Source organism: Myotis brandtii, unplaced genomic scaffold (assembly GCF_000412655.1).
Source record: "Myotis brandtii unplaced genomic scaffold, ASM41265v1 scaffold520, whole genome shotgun sequence".
NCBI lineage: Eukaryota > Metazoa > Chordata > Mammalia > Chiroptera > Vespertilionidae > Myotis > Myotis brandtii.
This window is the reverse complement of record NW_005369827.1, coordinates 790,524-814,274: the sequence shown is the minus strand read 5'-3', so window position 1 is coordinate 814,274 and position 23,751 is coordinate 790,524. Positions and strand designations below refer to the sequence as shown.

Below are 23,751 nucleotides of genomic sequence, written 5' to 3'. Positions count from 1 at the left end.
ACCAGGACCTGCCTGCGTCCCCTCCCCCCAGCCAGCTCCACCCCCCCACACACACACCAATTGGGGGTGGGGCCCACCAGCCAATCGCCTGCAGCCCCTCCCCCCAGCCGGCGCTGATGGGGTGGGATGGCCGGCCAACCTCCCGCCGCCACCTCCTCCTCCCCCTGAAAGTCCCAGCCCCGATTTACCGATTGGGGCCGGGCCAGCTGGACCCCACCTGTGCATGAATTCATGCACTGGACCACTAGTTTCCATATAAACAGGCTGTTGGTTATCTTTTACAGCAGTGGGTCCTCTTCAGTGATTTTTGCTGATTTCTCATCTCTGACCTCTGAATACTGAAGTGTCCCAGAACTCAGACCCCCCCTTTTCTATCCTTGCTCCCTTAGTGATTTCAATAAGCCCTATTTTAAAAAAATACCATCCATTTTTTTTCTTGGCTCCCAAATATGTATCTCAGCCCAGACCTCTCCTCTGAACCTGAGACTTAAACCTATTAGCCTACTTGACATCTCTAATTGGATGTCTAACAGACATCTCAAACTGTGCAACATCAAACAACTCATTTCCAAAAATGTGTCTACCAGTCTCCTCTAACCTAGTAAATGGCCACTTCATCCTTTTTCCCCCCCCTCAATATATTTTTATTTATTTCCGAGAGGTAGGGAGAAGGAGGGAGAATCATTGATCGGCTGCCTCCTGCATGCCCCACACTGGGGATCGAGCCTGCAACAACCTGGGCGTGTGCCCTGACTGGGAATTGAACGGTGACCTCCTGGTTCATAGGTCGACACTTAACCACTCAGCCATGCCGGCTGGGCTACTTCATTCTTTTAATTACTCAAGCCAAAACTTTGGAATCATTTTTTACTCTTTTCTCACATGCAATCCTGTTGACTTTACCTTAAAAATATACCCACTTTGCCCAGCCAGTATGGCTCAGTGGTTGAATGTCAATCCATGAACCAGGAGGTCACAGTTCAGGGCACATGCCTGGGTTGTGGGCTCAATCCCCCCAGTAAGGGGTGTGCAGGAGGCATCCCAATCAATGATTCTCTCATCATTGATATTTCTGTCTCTCCCTCTCCCTTTCTCTCTCTGAAATCAATAAAAACATATTAAAATATTTTTAAAAATATATATCCACTTATTACCATCTCCACTTTTTTTTTTGTTTATTGGCTAGTGTCTCAGGAATTTGACCATAACACTAATTTTCTCATGTATGCCCCAGAAAAATAATGCAACTTTTTCCTTAAAAAGAAAAAAATTAAAATACCCAGTATTGTAAATAAAGTTATTTTCTCTTATTCTGGATCTCCTGACTTTCTGCTTTCAAATGCAGTAACAGTCCTAATATTGCTTTAGGCTAGGGGGTGAGGGTCTGCTTCCATATTTTGTACTAAATTAGGTCTAAAATTGGGGATGGGGATGGGGATATATTCCTTCATGGGCCAAGACTTAAGCCCTCAGGGCTGGGTACCCATTTCTCCTCTACATGAGCCATTAAGATAATGTTAACAAGGAACACATTTATAATGTGATACTAAGAAAAAGTTGGGTACAAGATTGCATTACAGCATGAGCTCAATTGTATTAAAAATGTCTAGCAAGCACAAGTCTAGGTGCTTGTTTTGGAGAATGGGATTTCAGGTGATTATTTAAAAAAAAATACTTTTCTATACTTGCCAAATTTTCCATAATGAGCTAACACTGTCACTAAGGAGTCTACTCTCCTCTTTTAGTTTTGGTAATCATCACCAGAGGATATTTATTTTTCCCATTGTTTTTCAGAGAGAGTGGGAGGGAAGGAAGAAGGAGAGAGACAAAGACTGGTTGTCTCTGGACTGGTTGCCTCCCACATGTGCCCAACAGGGAATAGAACCTGCGACCATTCCGTGCGTGGGGCTGTCCCTCTAACCATTGATCCCACCGGCCAGGGCTCCCCTCCTCCTTTGTTCCCAGTAGCTGGTGGCCCGCGAACCTCACCTTTCCTGGCCTCCTGAATGTATTTCTCTAAGTAGTACTTTCGGAGTTCATCGTTTTCCAGAGCTGGGTCATCAATGCCATTGGCCGTGATGTAAACATCCAGGTCTCCGTAGTTCCTCCGGATCCAGCTCAGCACCTTCCGCTGTCCCCAGGGCAGCACGGCCAGGCGGGTGGGGGAGCTCAGGCAGGTGATGTCTTGCAGAAACTGGACGTCCCTGTCCGTGTCGTAGTGGCTGCCGTTCTGGCGCGCGTGCATCACGAACCTGGTGGTGAAGTGGTTCAGGGCATAAAAGTCGGCAGCGCCCTTGACTAACCGCCTCTCTTCCTCGGTGAACCGAGGCAGCGTGGAGCGCGAGAGCCCTTGCCTGTTCTTGAAGGCGATGTACTCCCTCATGGCCAACGGGTAGTCCCCGGTCTTGAAGAGGGGTTCGGCGAACCAGGCGATTTCGAACTGGAGGAAGCGCTCTGCCGCCTGCCAGTGCGACTCTGCATAGGGGTTGGCGGGTTCCGCCCAATCCGAATGCAGAGACAGAGAGACCGACCCGCGCTGGGCCGGCCGGTACTGCCGGTCGTAGAGGTGCCAGGCCAGGGCGTGGGCGATCAGCAGGTTGTGGGCTGCCCGGTAGGTGTCGTTACCAGTGCGGTTGTAGATGTCACTCAGTCGGTTGGGCTCGTTGATGGTGATCCAGAGCTTCACCAGGTCCCCCAGCTCCTGGAAGCACAGCCCGGCGTAATCCTGGAAGGCCTTGGCCGTGGATGGGTTCAGCCACCCCCCGCTCTGCAGCAGCGGCGTGGGGAGGCCGAGCTGGGTGTGGGTCGGGTAGTACAAGGTGACCATTGGGGAGATGTTGAGCTTCAGGCCCTCACTGACCACACACCTGTAGTACCGCAGAGCTTGTCGGTTAACTGTGGACAGGTTGCCAGTAGGAAGGACTGAGGGCCAGTCCAGAGCAAACCGGTAGTAGGTGACTTTCATTCTTGCCAACATCTCAACCTGTCTTTTGATGCTGACGAAATCTGTGCATTGACCTGGCCGTGTTTTCAGCTTCACTCCTCCCACTTGGTGCAACAGTCTGTTGCCTGTCACATTCCACACATACAGGTGAGGGTCGGTGAACTGTGGGGAGGAAGCCACCAGCTCTGGCTGTGAAAAACAAGCGCATTCAGGTCAAGCACACCCAGGTGGACAGGCTGTCAGCATGCATCATCTGAGAGGGAGAAGGGCCTGCTCTTATCTTGCCTCTCACTGACAATAGAGAAGATAGAGGATGAGTATGTCCTTAACCTAGTATAATGACCTGTGTGTCCCAGCTGTTCTGGTGATGTCATGGAAAAGGCCTGATGGATGATCTTCTTTTCTAGCCCTTGGAATTTCCTAGGGAGACCAGAAGACTTAAGGAAGGAACCACACCCAGGAGGGCTTAGCTTGGAAAATAAGCTGTTGTACAGAAAACCCTGAGAGGCTGTTTTCCAGTTAATTTGTCCTAGAAACCCAGGTCAGATGATGGGGTCTCATGTGATTTTATTCAAATGCATCAGGATATTGGCTTGGTACTCTCAGTTGACAAGAATCATGAAAGATGGACCCTTTAAACACTGCCATAAATTGAAGCAAAGTTAAAATTCCAGTGTAGAGGATTTCACTGAGGGCAGCACTTTGGGTTAGAGGAGGCTAGTTGATCCCAGCCAAAGTTCCTAAAAGAAGCCTGTGTGGTAGGGTAGAGAATGAACCCTTGCATTTGCTGAATGCAAATCTCTAACACCCTCTTCTGTTTGAAAAGTCAAATGATATCATCACATGTGCATCATTATATTCTCCCCACCCAGGTGGCTGTGAGAACATAGCATTTACTCATCCACCAGGAGAATACTGAACACCCTCTTTATGCAAGGTACTTGGATACGAGCAGAAAGGACAGTAAAATACTCCCCAGAAACTCCCAAGTTGAATCTTTGATCTGATGGTATCTCGTTCCCTACTCCTCACCAGGAGATAGCCCTGGACTCTCTTTGAAACTCAGGCTTAGCAACCCTGTATAGTGACTGCTCAATCTCACTCACCTTACAGGTGTGCTGTGAGGAGTCAGTGACTCTGGGAAAGTGCTCTGTCAACTCTAAAGCACTGTACAAACATAAACTAGACATGACTTGGGTTTAGTTTTCCCTGGTTGCAATAATTGCCTGCTAGGCTAAATTATAACAGAAGAGGGCTTTAGAAAAACACTTCCAAATTCAAGATTAATAAGAAAAAGTAAAAGTTGTGTGTTTTTTTAAATGACTTGTTTTAAGTTCTTGTTTTAAAGTACTTTTCTCCCCATGGCTGAATTTAAGTGCACCTGGAAAAAAAATGATAATTAACCTTTGGTAAATATTTTCCCTCTAATTGTTTTCTCATGTGTCATTTTTCATAGTCTAATTATGAAACCATATCACTGCTCACTTGCCATCTGTCAACCAGTTATCTAGAACATTAAACTGAGAGAACATTGATCAGGTGAGCATGAAGTTAAATCTGTATATAATTATTTGAGTAAAATCCTCCTAGCCTAGATGGCCAGTTTCAGTGTCTTGAAACGTCAGAGCATCCTGGTAATGATAGGGTGTTTACAAAGGGCAATCTTGCCATAAGGTAAGGCAATATTAAATGAAAATGTCTTACTTGTAAAAACCTCCAGAAAGCATTAGTCTTAGCAAGTGGTGTGTGACTAATCTGCTAACAGATCTAGTTAAAGATAATGCACCTTGCTCTCAACCCTAGCTCCCAGAGCTTGGTTCTAAATTATTCCCCACTAAAAGGATCCTGAGCTTTGGAGGAATATGGCTTTTTCCAGGCCTGGGGCAGGAAGAGAATGAGGTGATGCTGGTACATCTTGTGCCAGAAAAATAAGGAAGTGCTTAAGAATAGAAAAGGAAATCTCAAAAAGACAGGAGTAGCTGAAAGGAGTCCCATTGGCCAAATTTGAGATAATTTGAGCATCAAAGGAATAATGAAACAATGACAACAATGTCATTAAAAACACACACACACATAATAAAGTAGATGGAATGCTCTAATTAGAAATTTGCCATTTGGCCCTGGCTAGGTAGCTCAGTTGGTGCCGTGGTCGGCAAACTGCGGCTCTTTGGCCCCTTGAGTGTGGTTCTTCCTAAGCCTTAGGAGTACCCTAATTAAGTTAATAACAATGTGCCTACCTATATAGTTTAAGTTTAAAAAATTTGGCTCTCAAAAGAAATTTCAATCGTTGTACTGTTGATATTTGGCCCTGTTGACTAATGAGTTTGCCGACCACTGGGTTAGAGCATTGTCCCAATATGCCAAAGATGTGGGTTCAATCTCAGGTCAGGGCATGTACAAGAATCAACCAACAAATGTATAAATACGTGGAACAATAAATCAATGTTTCTCTCTTCTCTTCCTCTCTCTCTAAAAATCAATAAATAAAAATAAAAACAAAAACAAACAAACAAGATAAATTCACCATTTTGCAAAAAAATCAATAAATAAAAATAAAAACAAAAACAAACAAGATAAATTCACCATTTTGCAATTTACAAAGTATAATTCAGACAAGATTCATGAATCAGTATTAAGACCATTGGATGAAATGCTATTGGGGAATAGGATATTTATATGGTCTCAAAGTATCACCATCAGATTACTTTTTAATTACAAATGGAAGATACCTTTCAATGAAGAGATCTGGCAAATGCCACCTTAACCAAGAAATCTGGTGACGACTACTTCAACTAATGTCTTTAGTAATGAAACAAGCTGACGTCATATACTTTCTGATGTGATACGCATCGTCTATGTACTATTATGTCCAGAAATGGTTAACTGAATCTAATAAAGAAACAATCAGAAATCCATGAGACATTCTATAAGCAACTGGCCTGGACTCTTCAAAAAAGTCAATACTGTGAGGTTGGGGGAATTGCTCTGAATTAAAAGAGGCTAAAGATACATGAAAGCCAATGTGTTATCCTTGTTTGTGATGATCAATTTTTTAAAAAATCTATAAAGGACATTTTTGGAACATTTAGGAAAATTTGAATATGGATTGTACATTAAATGATATTGAATCAATACTAAAATACATAATATTATAATGGGAGAGAAAGTAAATGTGGCCACATGTTAACAATCGATTTGTCTTGATGAGGGGAATATGTGTGTTTATTGTACTAGTTTGAAATTTCGCAAAACAAAACGTTGGAGGAGGAAAGAATGCTAAGAGGTGGGGTGAGTGGGTATAAGGCGGGGATATGTGGGGGTAGGCATAGTAATATATTTATTTTCATTTGGGGATATAAAGCTTTTTAAAATTAAAGTACAGTTGACACAATATTATGTTGGTTTCAGGTATACAACATAGTGATTTGACATTTACATACCTTACGAAGTGATCACCACGAAAAGTCTAGTAACCATTTGTCACCATACAAAGTTATTGTGACATTGTTGACTGTATTCCCTATGCTGCACATTGTAGCCTCGTGACTTATTTATAACTAAGTTTGTACCTCTTAATCCCCTTCACCTTTTTGCCCATCCCTTCATCTCCCAACCCTCTGGCAACTATCAGTTTGTACTCTCTATGAGTCTGTTTGGTTTTTGTTTGTTCATTTGTTTAGTCTTTTAGATTCCACATATGAATGAAATGATACAGTATTTGTCTTTCTCTGATTTACTTCATCTAGCATAATGCCCTCTAGGTCCATTTGTTTTGTCACAAATGGCACAATAATATTCTTAAAGTGATACTTACATTTTGTCAGTCTTCCTATACTATAGGACCTATAGAGACATGTAGTTTTTGCCAGCACAGCATCTATTCATACATCCTCTGGCTGAAATGTCAGAAAGCATCCTAATTTTTCTTGGCAAACGATTCAACTTCACTCTTAGTTCAAATTCAAAGGGAGCTAACTTCTTGCTGGGCTGCAGGTGTGAGCATGAAACCCAGACCTAGTTGATTGCAGAATTACTTTCCCCTGACCTGAGTGATCAGCTCTTGAGACTAGGAATAGGGTCTTTAGAATGGGGCAGACATTCACATCACCAACCAATGTGAAACAGATGGAGGTCTTCAGATAGGGCCGGAGGAAATTGCAGGTTGGGTCATGTACAGGCAGGAACTCCTGTCTCTTTTGGATCTCTCTTTGCTAGGCCTGGAATTTTGAAAAATATAAACCCACTTGAAGTGGCAGGGAAGAGATGGCTGTCTGACTATGCTGTGTGGAGGAGGAGATAGGAACTGGGTAAGTAGGTGGCTCTGTAGGGTACACGAGCTGAAGGTGAGTCACTGTGTCTGTGTGGCTCTATGTATGTTTCTCCTTTTATCACTTCTGGGCTTTTACTAAAGTCTTGTTTAAATGTTGACAGGGTTTGAGATTCATAACCTGTGAACACTGCCTACTTATGGTTTGAGCCCTTTTGTCTGGTCCCATTTTTGTACATCTTGTTGTCTTTTCATATGCTTCTAAAATACAGGCAATAGTGTGGTACTGTGAGGTCTTACAGTGGTCAGGAGACAGATCTGGGGAACCTGGACAAATTATGTAACTTCCCTAAACTTCAGTTTCCTTGCCTATAAAATGAGGGGTTTAAGATTAGCTAAAGACAACTTTCATACATCTAGGTAAATGCTTGGCACGTAATAAGGGCTTAAAAATAGTTGTTATTATTATTTTGGAAAAAGCACTCTGCCTCTGGGAGCTTGAGGGTGGCCTGTTACAGTTGTGCCACTATTTGTGTTACCTTGGGCAAGTCACTTAGGTATCAATGATTAATTGATAATCTCACTTTCCTCATTCATAAAATGAAGGATTTGGAACAGGGGGTCCCTAAGGTCTCACCTGGCTCTAAAAGTTGACCTTGCCCTAGCGGTTTGGCTCAGTGGATAGAGCGTTGGCCTGCGGACCAAAGGGTCCCGGGTTTGATTTCAGTCAAGGGCATTTACCTGGATTGCAGGCTCCTCCCTGGCCAGGGCCCTCGTCAGGGCTCATGCAGGAAGCAACCAATCTATGTGTTTCTCTCACATTGATGTTTCTCTCTCTCTTCCACTCTCTCTGAAAGATCAATGGAAAAATATCTTCGGGTGAGGATTAACAACAATAAAAGTTGACCTTTTTCATTCACTACGTATTGAGCCTGAGCTTCTCTAGTAAGGCATAAATACAGCAGGCAGCAAAGCCTCAAACATCTCCACCCTCATGCGGAGAAAGTTTGCATTCTAGTGGGGAAGACGGGTGATAAATAAGAAGAATGTGTGAAGTAATTACCAGGGGCTGGGAGGTGGGGGAAGTGGGAAGATATTTGTCAAAGGGTATAACTTCCAGTTATAAGATTAACAAGTACAGCATGGTGACTATAGTTCATAATACTGTGTTATATTCTTGAAAGTTGCTAAGAGAGTATGATTTTTAAAAAATGTTTTTATTGATTTTTAGAGAGAGAGGAAGGGAGAGGGATAGAGAAATAGAAACAATGAGAGAGAAACATCATCGATCAGCCCCATACTGGGAATCGAGCCCACAACCCAGGCATGTGCCCTGAGCAGGAATTGAACCAGTGACCTCTTGGTTTATGGGTTGATGCTGAGCCATTGAGCCACACCTGCCTGGCAGGGAGTATATCTTAAGCGCTCTTACCATGAAAAGAAGTGGGAATTGTGTGACGGTGTGGAGGTGGTAGCTAACGCCTTGGTGGTAATCATTTTGTGATATATAAATGTATCAAATCAACAAAAGCTGTATATCTTACACTTACACAATGCTGTTATATCGCTTATATTTCAGTAAATATAACCTGAAGGAGAAGGAGAAAATGTGTAAAGTCCATAATATGTTAGGGAGTGATGAATGCTACATGAAAAAAACAAAGAGGAAAGGGGTGAGAGGTGATAGTAATGGGGCTATGACTTTTGGGAGTGGAAGGAAGCCTTTTTGAGAACGTGACATTTGAGTAAATATTTGAAGAAGGTGAGGAATGGGACGTGTGGGGAGGCCCCTCTGGGATATAGAGACCTCATAAGGCAAATTATCTAAATCTATCAAATAACAGGAATGACTTAAATAAAATGCCACTGAGTAATTTGCTTTTGGCAAAACAAAAACCTATAAAATGTTTTCCCTATAACTTTGACACTGCTCACAAGTGCCTCTCACAAAAAGAACTCAGTTATTTCTAGACTTGAGGGCAGCCTCTCCGACTCCTTCACCAAGTTCCCCATTGTAAGTCCCGGCACACGCAAGGCTCTCGGGAAGCCTTCGTTCTTCTCTTCCTCATCCTTCCTCTACCCCCAAGTTCCCTTCAGAACCTCCCAGTAATCGTGGCATTTGATATGGTCTGACGGCTCTCTCTTAGCTGCCACTGAGTAAGTGAAATAAAATATTGTACACTATTGTCCCGCCTTACAGTTAAGTAGCCACTTACCTTGAGGACAGACTCAGTGACACCCCAGGAGAAGTCGCAGGGAAACTCACCCCGCACATCGGAGGTGGACTCTTTTAGAGGGAAACCATTTTCTCGTATGATCTGTTTATAGTAATGTGCTGAGGACTTGGGCTTTCTTTCCTTTTGTTTACTATTAAAATCCACATAAAATAATCCTCGGCGCGTGGTGTAGCCATCCTGCCATTCAAAGCCATCCAGGAGAGACCAGGCAGTGTAACCAAACACGCGTATTTCATCAAACCTTATTGCTGCACAGAGAGAGAGAGAGAGAGAGAGAGAGAAAAATCAGAGATGTTTGGAGGCCTAAACACACTCGTTCATGTTTATGGCTTCACTAACACGAGGCCAAGGGGACAGTGTGTTGTGAAACCAACCTTTTGCCCAATTTGTAGGCCCATTAGATCAAATAGAAAATTCATGTTTATCCTTGAAAAGCAGCACTTATTTTTTTTTCCACCCAGGATGGTCCTCCCCCAGCAAGTGAACCACACAGTCGAAGCATCCAACTGGCATCCAACTGAACATTTTCCTGAGACTCAGTGTGCAGGTCTGTGTCAGAGGGCATGGTGATTCCCAGAACTCCTTGGGACAAATGTCTGCTTAGGACCAAGAGGGTCTCATTTCAAGCTTGGGTTAGTTCCCATTTGTGGACAAACTATCTTCTATGAAACGATCCTTCAGGGACTGAAAAACTAGCTTTGAGAATGAACATACGTGGATGTAAATATAAGGAGGGGAAAGTCGTGCAGTGATGTAAGAGAACAAGCACTCACTGGGCCGAGGGGCAGGGGAAGGGAGGGTACTATTGGGCAAGTTTCTTGACTTTAGTTTTCTCATTTGTAAACAGAAAAGATTGGAAAAGATGATCTCTCAGGGTCTTTCTAACTTTACAACGCTGATTCAACGACTTTTAGGAGTTGGGTAAACCTGAGATATGAAAATCAACAGACAGCAGCAATAAAAGCAACAAAGACTCAAAACCAATCAGGAAACTTTTTTTTTTTTACTAAAAGCTTTCATTTCTCTCAGAGGAATGCCTCACTTCTGCACTTTTGATTTTTGCTGTTGTTGTTAATCCTCACCCGAGCATATTTTTCCATTGATTTTTAGAGAGAGTGGATGGGAGGGGGAGAGACAGAGAGAGTGAGAAACATCAACGTGTCTCACATCAATTGGTTGTCACCCAGGGCCAGGGATCGAGCCTGCAACCGAGGTACGTGCCCTTGACTGGAATCGAACCCAGGACCCTTTAATCTGTGGGCTGATGCTCTATCCACTGAGCCAAACTGGCTAGGGTGCATTTTCTGGGTTTTATCATTGACACCCTTTTCCTAAAAGGTAGAAAATCCTGACCAAGAGATTTCTTTGAGATCACTGATGTTTGAAATAAATACATTTTAACAGGCCCTGGTTCTAACCCCGTTGGTATAGGGCACTGAGGAGAGGTGGAATAGTAGCGCCTGGGAAATGACACCCTTCTGCCCACGGGCATGGCGTCAGGCACAGGCCCTCTGCTCCAGAGGCCCCTATACACGTGCTTGTGGCTGGGCACGACTCTGCTCCATGCTGCTCCTTCCTGCAGGGTGGGCAGCAGGCCTTTGCTGTTCCTGAGGACCCTCCCTGAGCACTCTCTTTGGCAGAATCTGGGATTTCTCTCCAGACATGTGGCTTTTAAAGAGAGCTACAGAATTTTAGAAGGATCTACCGAGGATTCCTTTATATTTGCGCGAAATGGAGCCCAGCTCTGACAGAGCCATCATGATTTGAGTTTGTGTTCTGCTCCATTATTTCAATCGGCCACCTGTAGATGTCACTACTTGAGTAATGGAAAAGGAATGAGGGGCTAAGAAAGGGTCAGAGAAATACTCAGGATCAATAGAAATGACTCAGCTTTGAGATTCGTGGCTCATTCTTTGTCTCCGGACTTTTTCATCATTTGGACATGTAATAGAGTGAAAGCACAATTCCAAGAAAGCCGTCAGCATCTTAGAGTAAAGCTCTACTGTTAAAAAAAAACTTTGGACATATCTTTCTCAGCATTATGTCCTTTTTGATAGACTGAAACAGCATCTTGTTGCCAATTAATTATGTATCTATAGTCTAAAATTATTTTGTTCTCAAGCTTTCACTAAAAAAGAACATGAGATAACATTAAAAAATTTTGTTGCCCAGCCAGCATGTCTCAGTGGTTGAGCATCAACCTATGAACCAGGAGGTCATGGTTTGATTCCCTGTCAGGGCACATGCCTGGGTTGCGGGCTCAATCCCCAGTAGGGGGTGTGCAGGGGGCAGCCGATCAATGATTCTCATCATTGATGTTTCTATCTCTCTCTCCCTTTCCCCTTCTCTCTGAAATCAATAAAAAATCTTGTAAAATAATTCTTTCAACACTGGACAATAAAAAAGCTGCGATAACAATAATATAGTCAAAGGCAACTTTAAATATATAGCATAAATATTCAAAAAAAATTTTAATTGAGCTAATGCGCAACCAACCTTGAAGAACCTGGTTGAGGAAATTCTTCATCATGTAGATGGCTGTGGTATCTTCTGTTTTCACATGACTGTCCGTGAACCAGCCATTCTCAGTAATCAAGATCCGGGGGTGGCCATATTCCAGCTTAATCCAGTTCAGCACTTCTCTCAAATGGAGTGACACATTTTGTCCCATTTTAGCCATGGTGCTCTGCGGCTTGAAATTGTTGGGCCCAAAGGAAAAGGCAAAGAAGTCAGCTGTGCCCCTCACCTCCTTCTTCTCCGCTTCTGAGAAAAGGGGCAGAATGGAGAGCAGCTGCTTTTTCATCAGCTCTGGGTAGTCCCCGTCCCCGTGGACAGGGTTGGCAAACCACCCGAGCACAGAAACCATGGACTGTTGGCACTTGAGTACATCCATCGTGTTTTCTGGTCTGTTTGGTTCAATCCAATGGGATCCCAGTGTGATCGATAACCAGCCCTTCTGATGTGGGCGGAAATTTATGTTGTAGTTGTGCCAAACTTTCGAGTGAGCCTAAGAAGAAGAAAATACGATTAACTTATATTGTTCTTACAAGGGTTTGACTTGGTTGGTAGAAGGTCTTTCATGGATAAATGAATGAAGCACAGGGTGATGCAGAGGAAAGCTGCCAGGAAACCCTGATGGCCTCAAAGGCGGTGCTCTGCCCACCTCCCCTTGCTTGCAACCCACGCCTCTCCTGGAGGATTGCTGAGAGGCAGCCAGAGAACCCTCGTCCAAACTCCATCTTTCTTCTTTTCTCCCTGACCCCCTTCCTGGCCCTCCTGGGACTGGTGCAGGTGAGATACTATGTGGATTAGAGGATTTCTTCCTTTAGATAAAAAGACGCAGAGCAGTGAGCTTTCATTGTCCCACAGAATCTCCTTCTGGCCCTGACTTAGAAGTCCAGGATAATGTGGGATCTAGATTCTGTAAATGAATAATAATAGAGCCACCTCCTAGGCTTGTTGTGAGGCTTGAATGAATTAATGTGTGTACAGGGCCTCAGAACAGTGCCCGGCACAGAGTAACTTCTATAGAAGCCTTAGCTGTGATTACTATCATTATAAAAGTGTGGCAGGCGCCGCATAAAGCAGAAAACCAGGGGACGGTGTGTGGGTCTTGAGGTCAGCACACTGGGGCTTGAAGTTCAGGTGTTTAATGTGTGGCCGTAGAGAAGTCACTTAACCTATCTGAAATCTGTTACTATCCTCATCTGTAAAATGAAGTTAGAAATAACAGTAATACCCTTTGTAAAGTTGTTGTTAGATGTAGAAATAATGTATGAATTAAATCTGTAGCACAGAATTAAATATGTAGCACTTAGGAGCTACTGCCTAAAGATGAATGTTATTGCCTTGGCTGGGTAGCTCAGTTGGTTAGAGCATCGTCCGATACGGCAAGATTGCAGGTTCAATCCTCGGTAAGGGCACATACAAGAATCAACTAGTGAATGCATAAGTGGAACTGCAAATTGATGTTCCTCTCTCTCTCTTAAAAAAAAGAAGAAAGGATGGATGTTATTATTATTAGTCTCCTGGAGTTTACATTTCCAGTTGAGCTCTTATGACAGAGCCTCATGATCGGTTTCCAGTCTATTTAATAGGTACGAGTGTCACTCAATGCCTGTCTTGCCTGCCCTGAGAGGCTGAAATAAATGGAACAGGAACTCTCCCTCAGGAGCCAATCATCTTATTGAAAAAATAAGACTGAAAGGTGTGAAAGAGAAACATAAAATGGCATAAAGTAAGGCCTTAAATGAAAAAATATTTAAAGCAAAAAGGCAGGTTCATTGAAGAGCCATGAGCTCTATTAGAAGGAGGAGCAAACATTAAGGACTCCAGTTAAGGACCCCTGACCAGTCATAAAATTACCCTTTACCTGTGACATCTCTTTTCCCTCAGCATTTGACTTGCTTGCCTCTTCCCAGGCGTCCCAATTTCTCCTCTATTTGGCTGTTTCTAAAACCAGTGTGCACACCCTTCCCTTTAACCCACAAAGTCTGCTTTTCTTTGTTCCTTGGCTTTCCTTTTGCTCATCAGAGACGTTGTGTATTGGGTTGAATTATCTGAAAGGGCCTCTGTAAGTCAAGGACAATCAAATGTGCCCAGTGGTTCAAACCTAATAGACCCTGCGGACAGCAATTGTGCTTCAGAAATCCTGTTAGGGTGGGGAAAGGTAGGCGAGGATTTCAAAGTTGGTGCCTTATTGCTTGATGGAAGGAGTTCATTGAAATCATTCCCGGGGAAGATTTTCTTAAGCAGATGTCTCGAGGTATTACCTCTGTCTATCCGATCTTACTTGGTTTTCACTGCAACCATTTAGCACCCAAATGTCCCCAAGGATCTGTAAGAATGCTCTCCCATCAGAGAAGTGTACAGGCTGCTGCCTCCTCCCCTGCCTCCAGCCTGAGGTTCCAGCTTCTGGAAGGAACCACATGGGGACCGGGGACAGACACCACCTTAAGTGGTCTCAGCTGCTCTGTCTGGGCTGAAAAGCCTGGAATCCCAAAGTCTTGAGAACTGCATTTTTTTCTGATTTGAAACAAAAGCAGTCATGCATTGCTAGAATTCTTTGCTTGCTTCTAATCAGTCACGTCATGCCTTGATACTTGACCAGGGCAGTCATGCAGCTCTGATGTGTAAACTATAAAGCTCAGCACCCATGTAAGATCCTGAGCCAGAAACTCGCTGCCATGCAAATATGATGCCATCAGACACTGAAGGGAGAGTGAGATGGAGTCAGTAAGAAATTTATTAAATCAGCAATGAACCAGTCCTAATAGGAAAAAGAAAGGGAGGGAGGCGTTTCTTTAAAATAGGTGTTTTATTGCATATTTTAGTGATTGTATGAAAGATAACCTAAGCTGTGATAAAATCTTGGTGGCATCAGCATTTTAATGAGAAACAGAGCAGCTTAGAAGACAACGGATATGTACCTTTGCAACATCTTTCCAAACAAGTTTTCTGGATATATATGTCTATATACTCGTTTCGTCATGCCCCAAGGTGACCTTCGTGTTCCACAGTGTCTCTTTCACCTTTGCTGCTATTTGCATAGGCTATCAAGGTATCTAGGGTTATCTTTGCTCTGGGCTGGAGGCAGCCTCTCCATTCTTGTGTAGAGAATGTGGGGGAGGTTCTTTGGACAGTGCTTATAGTTATGACTTGATCCTATTTGCCAAGTAACAAGGTAAAAAGTATTGCTCAGAGGTAGTGAGTTTGACATAAATCTTGATGAAACAGAGATATCTACATGTGTGCGCTGCTCTGATGCTCACAAAGGAGGGCTGCTGGGAAGACTAAAATAGGGCTAGGAGGGGCGTGCAGCCTGGGCCCTGCCACCTTGCACAACAGTCTTTCTGAGCTTTTCCAAGGTTACCCTCTATCTGTACAAGGCCATCTACCTTTGGAATGATTGATTTAAGGGAGCTTCAACCTTTGTTCTTTAAATTCAGTAGCTTAAAGGGGAAGTCAGCAGCTTTTTTTTCTGTTGTTGTTTGGGGTCAGCTATCAGGGCCTCATATCATTGAGAGGCAGCTGCTGGCCTAGCGTGGCAGTTCTCTTTGATGCCCCTGGAAATGCAGACTCAGATCAGTTCTGTGGGTGATAGGAAGCAAATAAGACACAATTCTAGAAGCCCAGATGAAGAAGGGGCTGGAGGCCGGGAGACATGGCGGGACACTGGTGGGAGGGAGTGCTGTGGGGGGCGTGGGTTGAAGACAGATGAGCACACCTAGCACATTACACGTGTCTGTAACTAAGTTACCTCCAATCAGTTGTCCAAGTTAAATTTCCAATTCGGTGCCTAATTTTAGTCACATTTTGGCTGAAATATCTTCATGTGGATTTGTTTATTTGTTAAGGCTATTTAACAAAGTATTAAGCAAAAACTATTAAAGAAAGATTACTTTAAACTCCACAATCACAGCAAACTGTTTTCCTATTTCAGGGTTCCCTGCCAGCTTTTCCCAGTATATTTCCCAGCTAAAATGACTGAACGTATTGCATGTTGTTTTTAGTCTTCATAACTATCTTAACAGTATAATAATTCACCAATTTTATGAAATACGATTTACTTAGTCATCTCTTTCTTTTGATAGAAATTAGCTTTTCCTCCCTTCCTTCCTCCCTTCCTCCCTACCTCCCTCCCTCCTTCCCTACCTCCCTCCCTCCCTTCTTTCCTTCCTTCCTTCCTTTCTTCCCTTTTCTATCATAAATAATGTTGTAATAACTAATGGTGGGCATATAGCTTTTAATTTGTTTGAATTATTTCCTTTTGTTAATCTCAGAATGACTACCTAACAATTTTTAAAGTTGTTTTATATATCTCCAAATGGTGTTTTGGCCAGTTTGTCTTTTGGTGTGAGTATTCTTTGACCACCTGCTTCGAAATATTGATTGCTCTTTTTTAGGGATAAATGGCCATGAAGAATGATATAAAGATGCATCTCACCTACATGGCACTCTAGGCGACAGGGCCTGGGTCTTGAAAGCAGGACACCCAGCCTCCAGTACTGGCACGGTGGCGACTAATGAGCTTTATGATCTTGGATAATGCATTTCCCATTCAGCAGTCTCAGTTCCCTTCTCCATTATACTGAGCTAAAAATAAACACTAGAGAATTGTGGTGAAGAAGGAATGAGGTAATATATGTGAAGATCCTGTGCAAACTACACAAATGTAAATTTGAAGTATTTTGAAAGAGCAAGCTGAAAATTAACTTGCTGTGGAAAACAACAGTGGGAGTCTGTGTGGGATGAAGAGTGTTAATAGAAATTATTCCTTCTTCCTTCCCTCCTCCGTCCCTTCCTTCCTTCCCCTTTTCCTGTCATAATTAATGTTGTAATAACTCTCCTTTACCCCTTGATTTTCATGGCTAACCTGTTTGTCCTTATTTTTTTATTTTTGAAGTTGACCGAGTTCTATTCATTGTCCATTGGGACTGAAATTAATCTCAGGTTGATTCATTTTTTTTCATCTATTCAGCACTTCTTTATGTTTGTTTTCTACTGATTACAATTGCTGTTCCAGATTTTTTTAATTTTCAGTGATTCATTCTGCATTCTACAAATATTTATTAGGTGTTTAAGGTGTGTGAACTTTACAGAAGTTCATTGCTAAAAAATTATGACTATTATCTCCTTAAATATATCACCGTCATTTCTTTAATTTTTTTGACAATCTTGAAACTCTCTTAGAAATATCTTACCCTCATTATTCTTAGGAGAGAATATTTAAATATTAAAAAAAGTTACCACCTTTCATAAGGAAAATATTTACCCATCCTATTCATGTTTTCTATAGTTGAAATAACTCAGAAATAATCATATTAAAATTAATTTTAATGAATTTTCATTTTAATAAAATTCATTTTAATTAATTTTCCTCCCATTTTCTTTGTAATCATTATATTTGCAAAGTATTTTAACAAGTCATTGGTTGTTCTCAGTTTGTATAGTTCCAGGATTTCCCCCATAGGAATCATGTAAAAACTAAGCTCTAATATATTTGTTCCTTTAAAAAATGGTCCTATAGGTCATCTCAAAGAGAGCTTTTTGGACCAAAACCAGGAGTTATTAACTCTGTGACCTAAGATTGAAGATCTTTATAGTATGTAATAGACACTCAATAGTGCTATGTTTTCCTGAGGAGTATAAGATTTTAAAAAAGGTCCTATTATTGTTATAGAATTCTAATTTCCATTATAATATTACTGAATTAAATCAATGCCTGAGCCAGAGTCTAAACCTGGCAACACAAAGGGAAAAAGCTCTAGAATAAAGTTCCTAATTAATTAAAGGAAGCATCTGTGGTTTCCACAGATATTAGAAGGGAGTTTAGAAGAAATCAATATTAGTAAATTGGAGCTTTACAGGAGGCCAGGTTCCTTGCCCAGAGATAACATTTGTATGCCAATTTCAGCGTTCTGTTCTTAGTAAATTAACAATGGTAATCCTGTTAGTAACTTTTTCATGCAAAAGGACCATATCTCAGAGAATAATTAAAGCTAAAACAGCCTGGGTTGGGAACCTGAAGCTTTTCCTCAGGATTTAGGAATGAAGAGTTAAAGATAGTCAATACAGTATAGCCTGGCTGGTGTGGTTCAGTTGGTTGAATATCATCCCAAGAACCAAGAAGTCACAGTTCGATTCCTGGTCAGGGCATGTGCCTGGGTTGTGGGCTCGATCCCCAGTGGGGGCTTGCAGAAAGCAGCTGATCGATATTTCTATTTCTCCCTCTCCCTTCCTCTCTCTGAAATCAATAAAAAATATTTTAAAAAACAGAATCAATATAACAGCCATTCTAGAAATCATAAATAATATAACTCTTACAATAACACAAATACCCCTAGCAGGTTTGGCTCAGTGGAGAGAGTGTTGGCCTGCAGACTGAAGGGTTCCAGGTTCGATTCCACCCAAGGGCACATGCGCAGGTTGCAGGCTCGATCCCCAATAGGGGGAGTGCAGGAGGCAGCCAATCAATGATTCTCTCTCATCATTGATGTTTCTATCTCTCTCTTCCTCTCCCATCCTCTCTGAAATTAATAAAAACATATTTGAAAAATAACAAAAATAAATGTGGAATCTAATGAACAAAATAAACTGATGAACAAAATAGATTCAGAAACATAGAATCATGAACAGACTGATGAATTTCAGAGGAAAGGTGGGGGGAGAGAGATTAACTGGGGGAATTTATATGCATACTAGAGGCCCAGTGCATTAAATTTGTGCATGGGTAGGGTCCCTAGCGGCTGCTGGCTGCCAGCTGGGGCCTCCCATCCTCTGGCTGCCTACTGCTGCCGCAGGCTGGAGCCTCCTTTTGCACCCGCCTTGGCCTGGCGCTGCCCGCTCACCTGCTCCACCATCCTGCCACAGTCCTGCTCTTGTGGGGGCTCATTGGGGCTGGCAGCGTCTCCACTGCAGCCCACCACCTGCGCCGCCCCCTGGTGGTCAGTGCACGTCTAACTCCTGGTCAGTGGAACACCCTCCCATGGGGACAATTTGCATATTAGCCTTTTATTATAAAGGATATGCAGAGCCCATGGACACAGACAATAGTGTGGCAAAGGCTTGGGAGGGCAGGTCCAGGGAGGAGGAGGTCAGTGGGGGGAAAAAAACCACACAAAGCAGACAGTAATACTTTTTTCAACAATAAAGATAAATTTTTCTTTCTTTTTCTTTTTTTTTTTTTTTTTTTTTCCCTTGACCAGAATCGAACCTGAGACCCTTGAGTCCGCAGGCCGATGCTCTATCCACTGAGCCAAACTGGTTAGGGCAATAAAGATAAATTAAAAAAAAACAAAAATAAGGCCCCATCTTGGGGCGTGCAAGAAAGGCAGATTCACCACGAGCCTCAGGAGCTGAAGCTTCAGGCCCCTGGCGTGCATGGGTCCTTGTAAAATGCTCTACGTGGGTTCTGAGTAAGGCTGTGATGAAGCACTGCTAGCTAAGGATTTCTGATAAATTCCCTAAAGAGACCTCAGAAAAAAAGGAGTCAGAATCTCCGAGACTACAGCAATCTGATGTAAGATTTCTCTTATTCTAAACATTCACTTTTGTACCAACTTCTGTGTTTGTCATTTTTTATATATTTTTTTAGATAGGGCCTCCAGATTGTGTAAGTCTCAGGCCAGCGCCACACAGGTCCAAGCCTGGCCTATGAGCTTTTTGAGTGCAGGGACCATAAGTATTTTGTCCACAGTTGTGCATACACATGCCCAGGATAGAGCCTGGCATAAAATACTTGTTGAATGAATGCCCACCATGAGCCAGCTAGTATGTTGGTCACCTGACAGCCTCTGCGAGGCAGATTTTATTTTTCTAATTTTAGAGAAGAAACTGAACTTCCCAGAGGCTGGGTAGTGGTGGAGCTAGGATTTGAACCCAGGTCTTCCCTGATCACCTTACTAAACCATCCTGCTTTCTGTATGTGCCAGTTCTAAATTTTGAAGCTGTTGGGGAAAGAGCACCGGATATGAACCATAACATACTGTTTTAAAATGATGCTTTCTTTCCGCTGAACTTGGTTATTAAAAGAACTAAACTGTCTTGCATGCTGAGAAGAAAATGTCTATGTAGTAGTATGTCTGGAATTCAGGATCACCCAAAAAGGTTCTGGAAGACCTGCCAGCAAATTTGGAGTGTTCAGAAGACTACATAGTAGTCCAAGTGCCCAGCACAGCATGTAACATTTATGTGTATTTCCCTGTCCCAGTATTGGCACTGGATACTGTCCTCAGAGGCTAAATGAATCCCTATGCACCACTTCTACATTTGACTGTCTCAACTGAGCATGGTGATCTTTACACCACTGTCAATGTTAGACTGAGAGGGCAGGGATGCCGTGCTTGCATAGTGTTTAACACTGCATCACCTACAAACAAGTCATTAATAAATGGTCCTTAAAGGTGAGTGACTTTCATGATCAAATAGAACAGAATAGTGATTAAATTACAAAACCATAGAAAATTAATAATATAAATGGTAATAAGAACTAACATCTATGAGTGCCAAATGTGCCAAACATTGTTCTAAGTGCTTTCCATTTAATCCACATTTATCTCCTTTAATCCACACTTAAATTTCTTGAGGTAGGTACTATTATCATTCCCATTTTAGAGGAGAGTTTCATGAGTTGTCAAGCCCAAACTGTATTACTCCAAGTTCTGTGCTCATGCCTGCTAATTAGAGGTAGAGGATGAACCTTATGGGTCATTTGGTCCAATAAAATTTTAAAAATATTTTAAATGAAGAAGCTGAAACTCGAGAAATAAATGGCTTATCCAAAGTCCCAGTTAGTGGCAAAGCTAGAATTAGAAATAAGTACTTCAGCCTTGTAGTTCACTGTCATATCATCATGAAAATTAAATTATGTGTCTTTGAAACACATTTTTATACCTTAGATTCAATGGTAATTGAACAGGCTGTGAAAATGCAAGGGGTGTACTAATATAACAGCGATGGCCCCAAATCGAGGGCCAGTGGACTGAGAAGGCCACGTGTCAGTGTGGGTGCCAGGAACACACTCAGGAGAGAAGCAGTCTGGAGCAACACCTCGGTAATTAAATGGAGAATTCATCAGCATTACCTTCTGCTCTATTTAACTTCCTTCCCTTACAGAAATTCTGTACATCATCAAAGGCAAGTTTAGATAAATCATTTTTCTTTAAGTTCCTTCAACCCACAGCTATTATTTTATCCTTCTTTACTCTTCATTCATTTACATTGATTATTTCCTTAAATTCAAGTCTACAAACACTTATTTTACAAATACAAGGCACTATGGTAGACATTTAGATAGAGATGAACAAAATAGTGCCTGTTTTATGACCTCTGACCTCTATTAGGAGAGACAAGTACAGAAATAAATAGAATAAAAACAGTGTAGTTTTATGTTTCAATTAATCAGAAACAATAACAAAAACTTAATATGATTTAAATTTTATTAAAAATTTGACCAAATGTATGTGTTTATTTATACAGAGAAAACTATTTGGACATTGAACAAGCTGCTAGCAGTTGTTACTTCTGGGTATGGAGTTAGGGAGTAAGACTTATAGAGGAGAATTCAATTTTTTTTTGAGACTTCATTTTAACTTTATGTGTTATATATTGTTTGAACATTTTGTGGTAAAAAGCATCATTTTTGTAATTTAAAAAGGTCAAGCCCAGCTGGCGTGGCTCAGTGGTTGAGCGTTGACCTATGAACCAGGAAGTCACAGTTTGATTTCCCAGTCAGGGCACATGCCCGGGTTGTGGGCTTGCTCGCCAGTGTGGGGCATGCAGGAGGCAGCTGATCAATGATTGTCTCTCATCGTTGATGTTTCTATCTCTCTTTTCCTCTCCCATCCTCTCTGAAATCAATAAAAATATATTTTAAAAAATACAAAGGTCAAGAGCATTGGTTGAAACAAATAGTTTCTATCAGTGAATTTAATTGCTCTTTGCTTTCACTCTTCAGTTTCTCCAAGTTCCATAAATCTCAAAGGAAAAACCAGAAATTTAAAAAAGTTGTTATTCTGGATTCCATTATATACTAAAGAATGTTTGTTTATTCTGTAACAATACATTGATATGTAAAGGTAAAAGGAGGAGACGTACAATGCGTATGTGATTAACATGAAAGAAGCACTGATAACAGTAAAACCCCAGCCCTTTATTTAAGACTCAGTCACATAATCTCTGGTCAAGATATGATGCTATGAAGAACCCACCAATGGACTCTCCCAGACACACTTCCAGGAAGCAGTAATAGGTCACCCAAGAACCACTTTGATTACTTAAGTATGCACTCATTACTAGTTAGTAAGTGAAATGTTTTGATGTATTCTCAGCATCCCTGCTACTTTTCAGCAACGAAATCATTGTTAATGTTTAATAGTTTTGATTATACCTTTTTTTTTAAAACAAAGACTATTTTCTAATGTTGAGTTTTCTCAGTAAGCCTTTTTATATACAGCTAAATGGCTTATTTTATACTATAAACTAATGTAAAGTTTCCCTCAGTTCATAGACACATCATATTTAGTACCGTTTCCATTACTTAACATTATTTTCTGATCTCCAGTTGGGCCTAATTTTCCATGTATGAGAGTGTTCATATCAAATCAAGCTGTTTAAACATGATCCCAATGTTATTTTCTGGGCATTTATAATTACATTTATTTAAACGCTTGTTAATCATTCACTGAAGTATAACTTTTTCTACTTAATGATTAGAAAAAGTAAATATTGCTCTCTTGAAGGTTTTGGATACCAATTGTCATCTACAAATAGTTGTGTGTTTTATTTTGTTTGTTTTTTACATGGTTCTTGTATCTAATGATGCTTTCTGATTATAGAAACTATCTTTGGCAATTCTTATTTGTAAGCGGTTTTCATCTTTATTCAAATTTGGTTAGAAACATGTATAAGAATGCTAGTTTTAACTTGTTTGATCATTATTTTCTGTATTTTGTTGGAGATGTCTTAGGTCGTAATGGAGATGAGTTGGGATGATCATATAAATACTATGATCATTAGCTAATTAAATGAATAATTGTGTTAACATTTAATTAAACTTTAGATGGTATTGCCAAGGGCACACATATGTGATTTAACATCACTTTAATGGAGCATTAAAGTTTTTAAATATATATATATATTTATTAATTTCAGAGAGGAAGAGAGAGGGAGAGAGAGATAGAAACATCAATGATTAGAGAGAATCATCAACTGGCTGCCTCCTGCACACCCCACACTGGGGATCGAGCTCACAACCCGGGCATGTGCCCTGACCATGAATTGAACCGTGACCTCCTAGTTCATAGGTTGGCGCTCAACCACTGAGCCATGCCAGCCCGGTGAGCACTAAAGTTTTGAGCAAATAAAAATTAAAATCATGGGGACAATGAATCAGGGATAAATTGTTCATAGATTTTGAGGACAAATAAAACATGTACTAGATTGTTCTGGTCTTTAAATAGGCAAAGTGAAGTCAAATATCTGTTGAGTCAGTATTAACACTAGTGACTGCTATGGGTTTAAAGCTGTAAATTGTTATCTTTCATTGAATCTAGCTAGGTAGCTGATTTATGCCATTAAACCTGGCTAACTTGGATTCAGATGGCTAAGATTTGAATTTTGGCTCTGATACTTACTATGGAGTAAAAAAACCCCACTTATCAGCTGTGTAGCCTCAGGCAAATTTCTCTGGGCTTCAGTTTCATCCTATATAATAAAAGCCTAATATGCAAATTGACCCTCAACTGGGAGTTTGACCAGAGGGTGGGGCCAGCCCGCCAACCACCTGTGGCCCCTCCCTCTGA

The 23,751-nt window shown here is 41.6% G+C and overlaps 1 protein-coding gene across 1 annotated transcript in view; it reads right to left on the bottom strand.

Moving 5' to 3' along the window:
• The window catches only part of KLB (klotho beta), a 34,922-nt gene that overhangs the window by 2,360 nt on the left and 8,811 nt on the right, over positions 1-23,751 (bottom strand). Inside the window, exons 2-4 of the mRNA XM_014548676.1 lie at positions 11,945-12,455; positions 9,428-9,696; positions 1,990-3,133 (exon numbers count right to left, since the gene is read on the bottom strand). Coding sequence (XP_014404162.1) covers positions 1,990-3,133; positions 9,428-9,696; positions 11,945-12,455 — 1,924 coding nt within the window. The remainder of the gene's footprint in view (positions 1-1,989; positions 3,134-9,427; positions 9,697-11,944; positions 12,456-23,751) is intronic.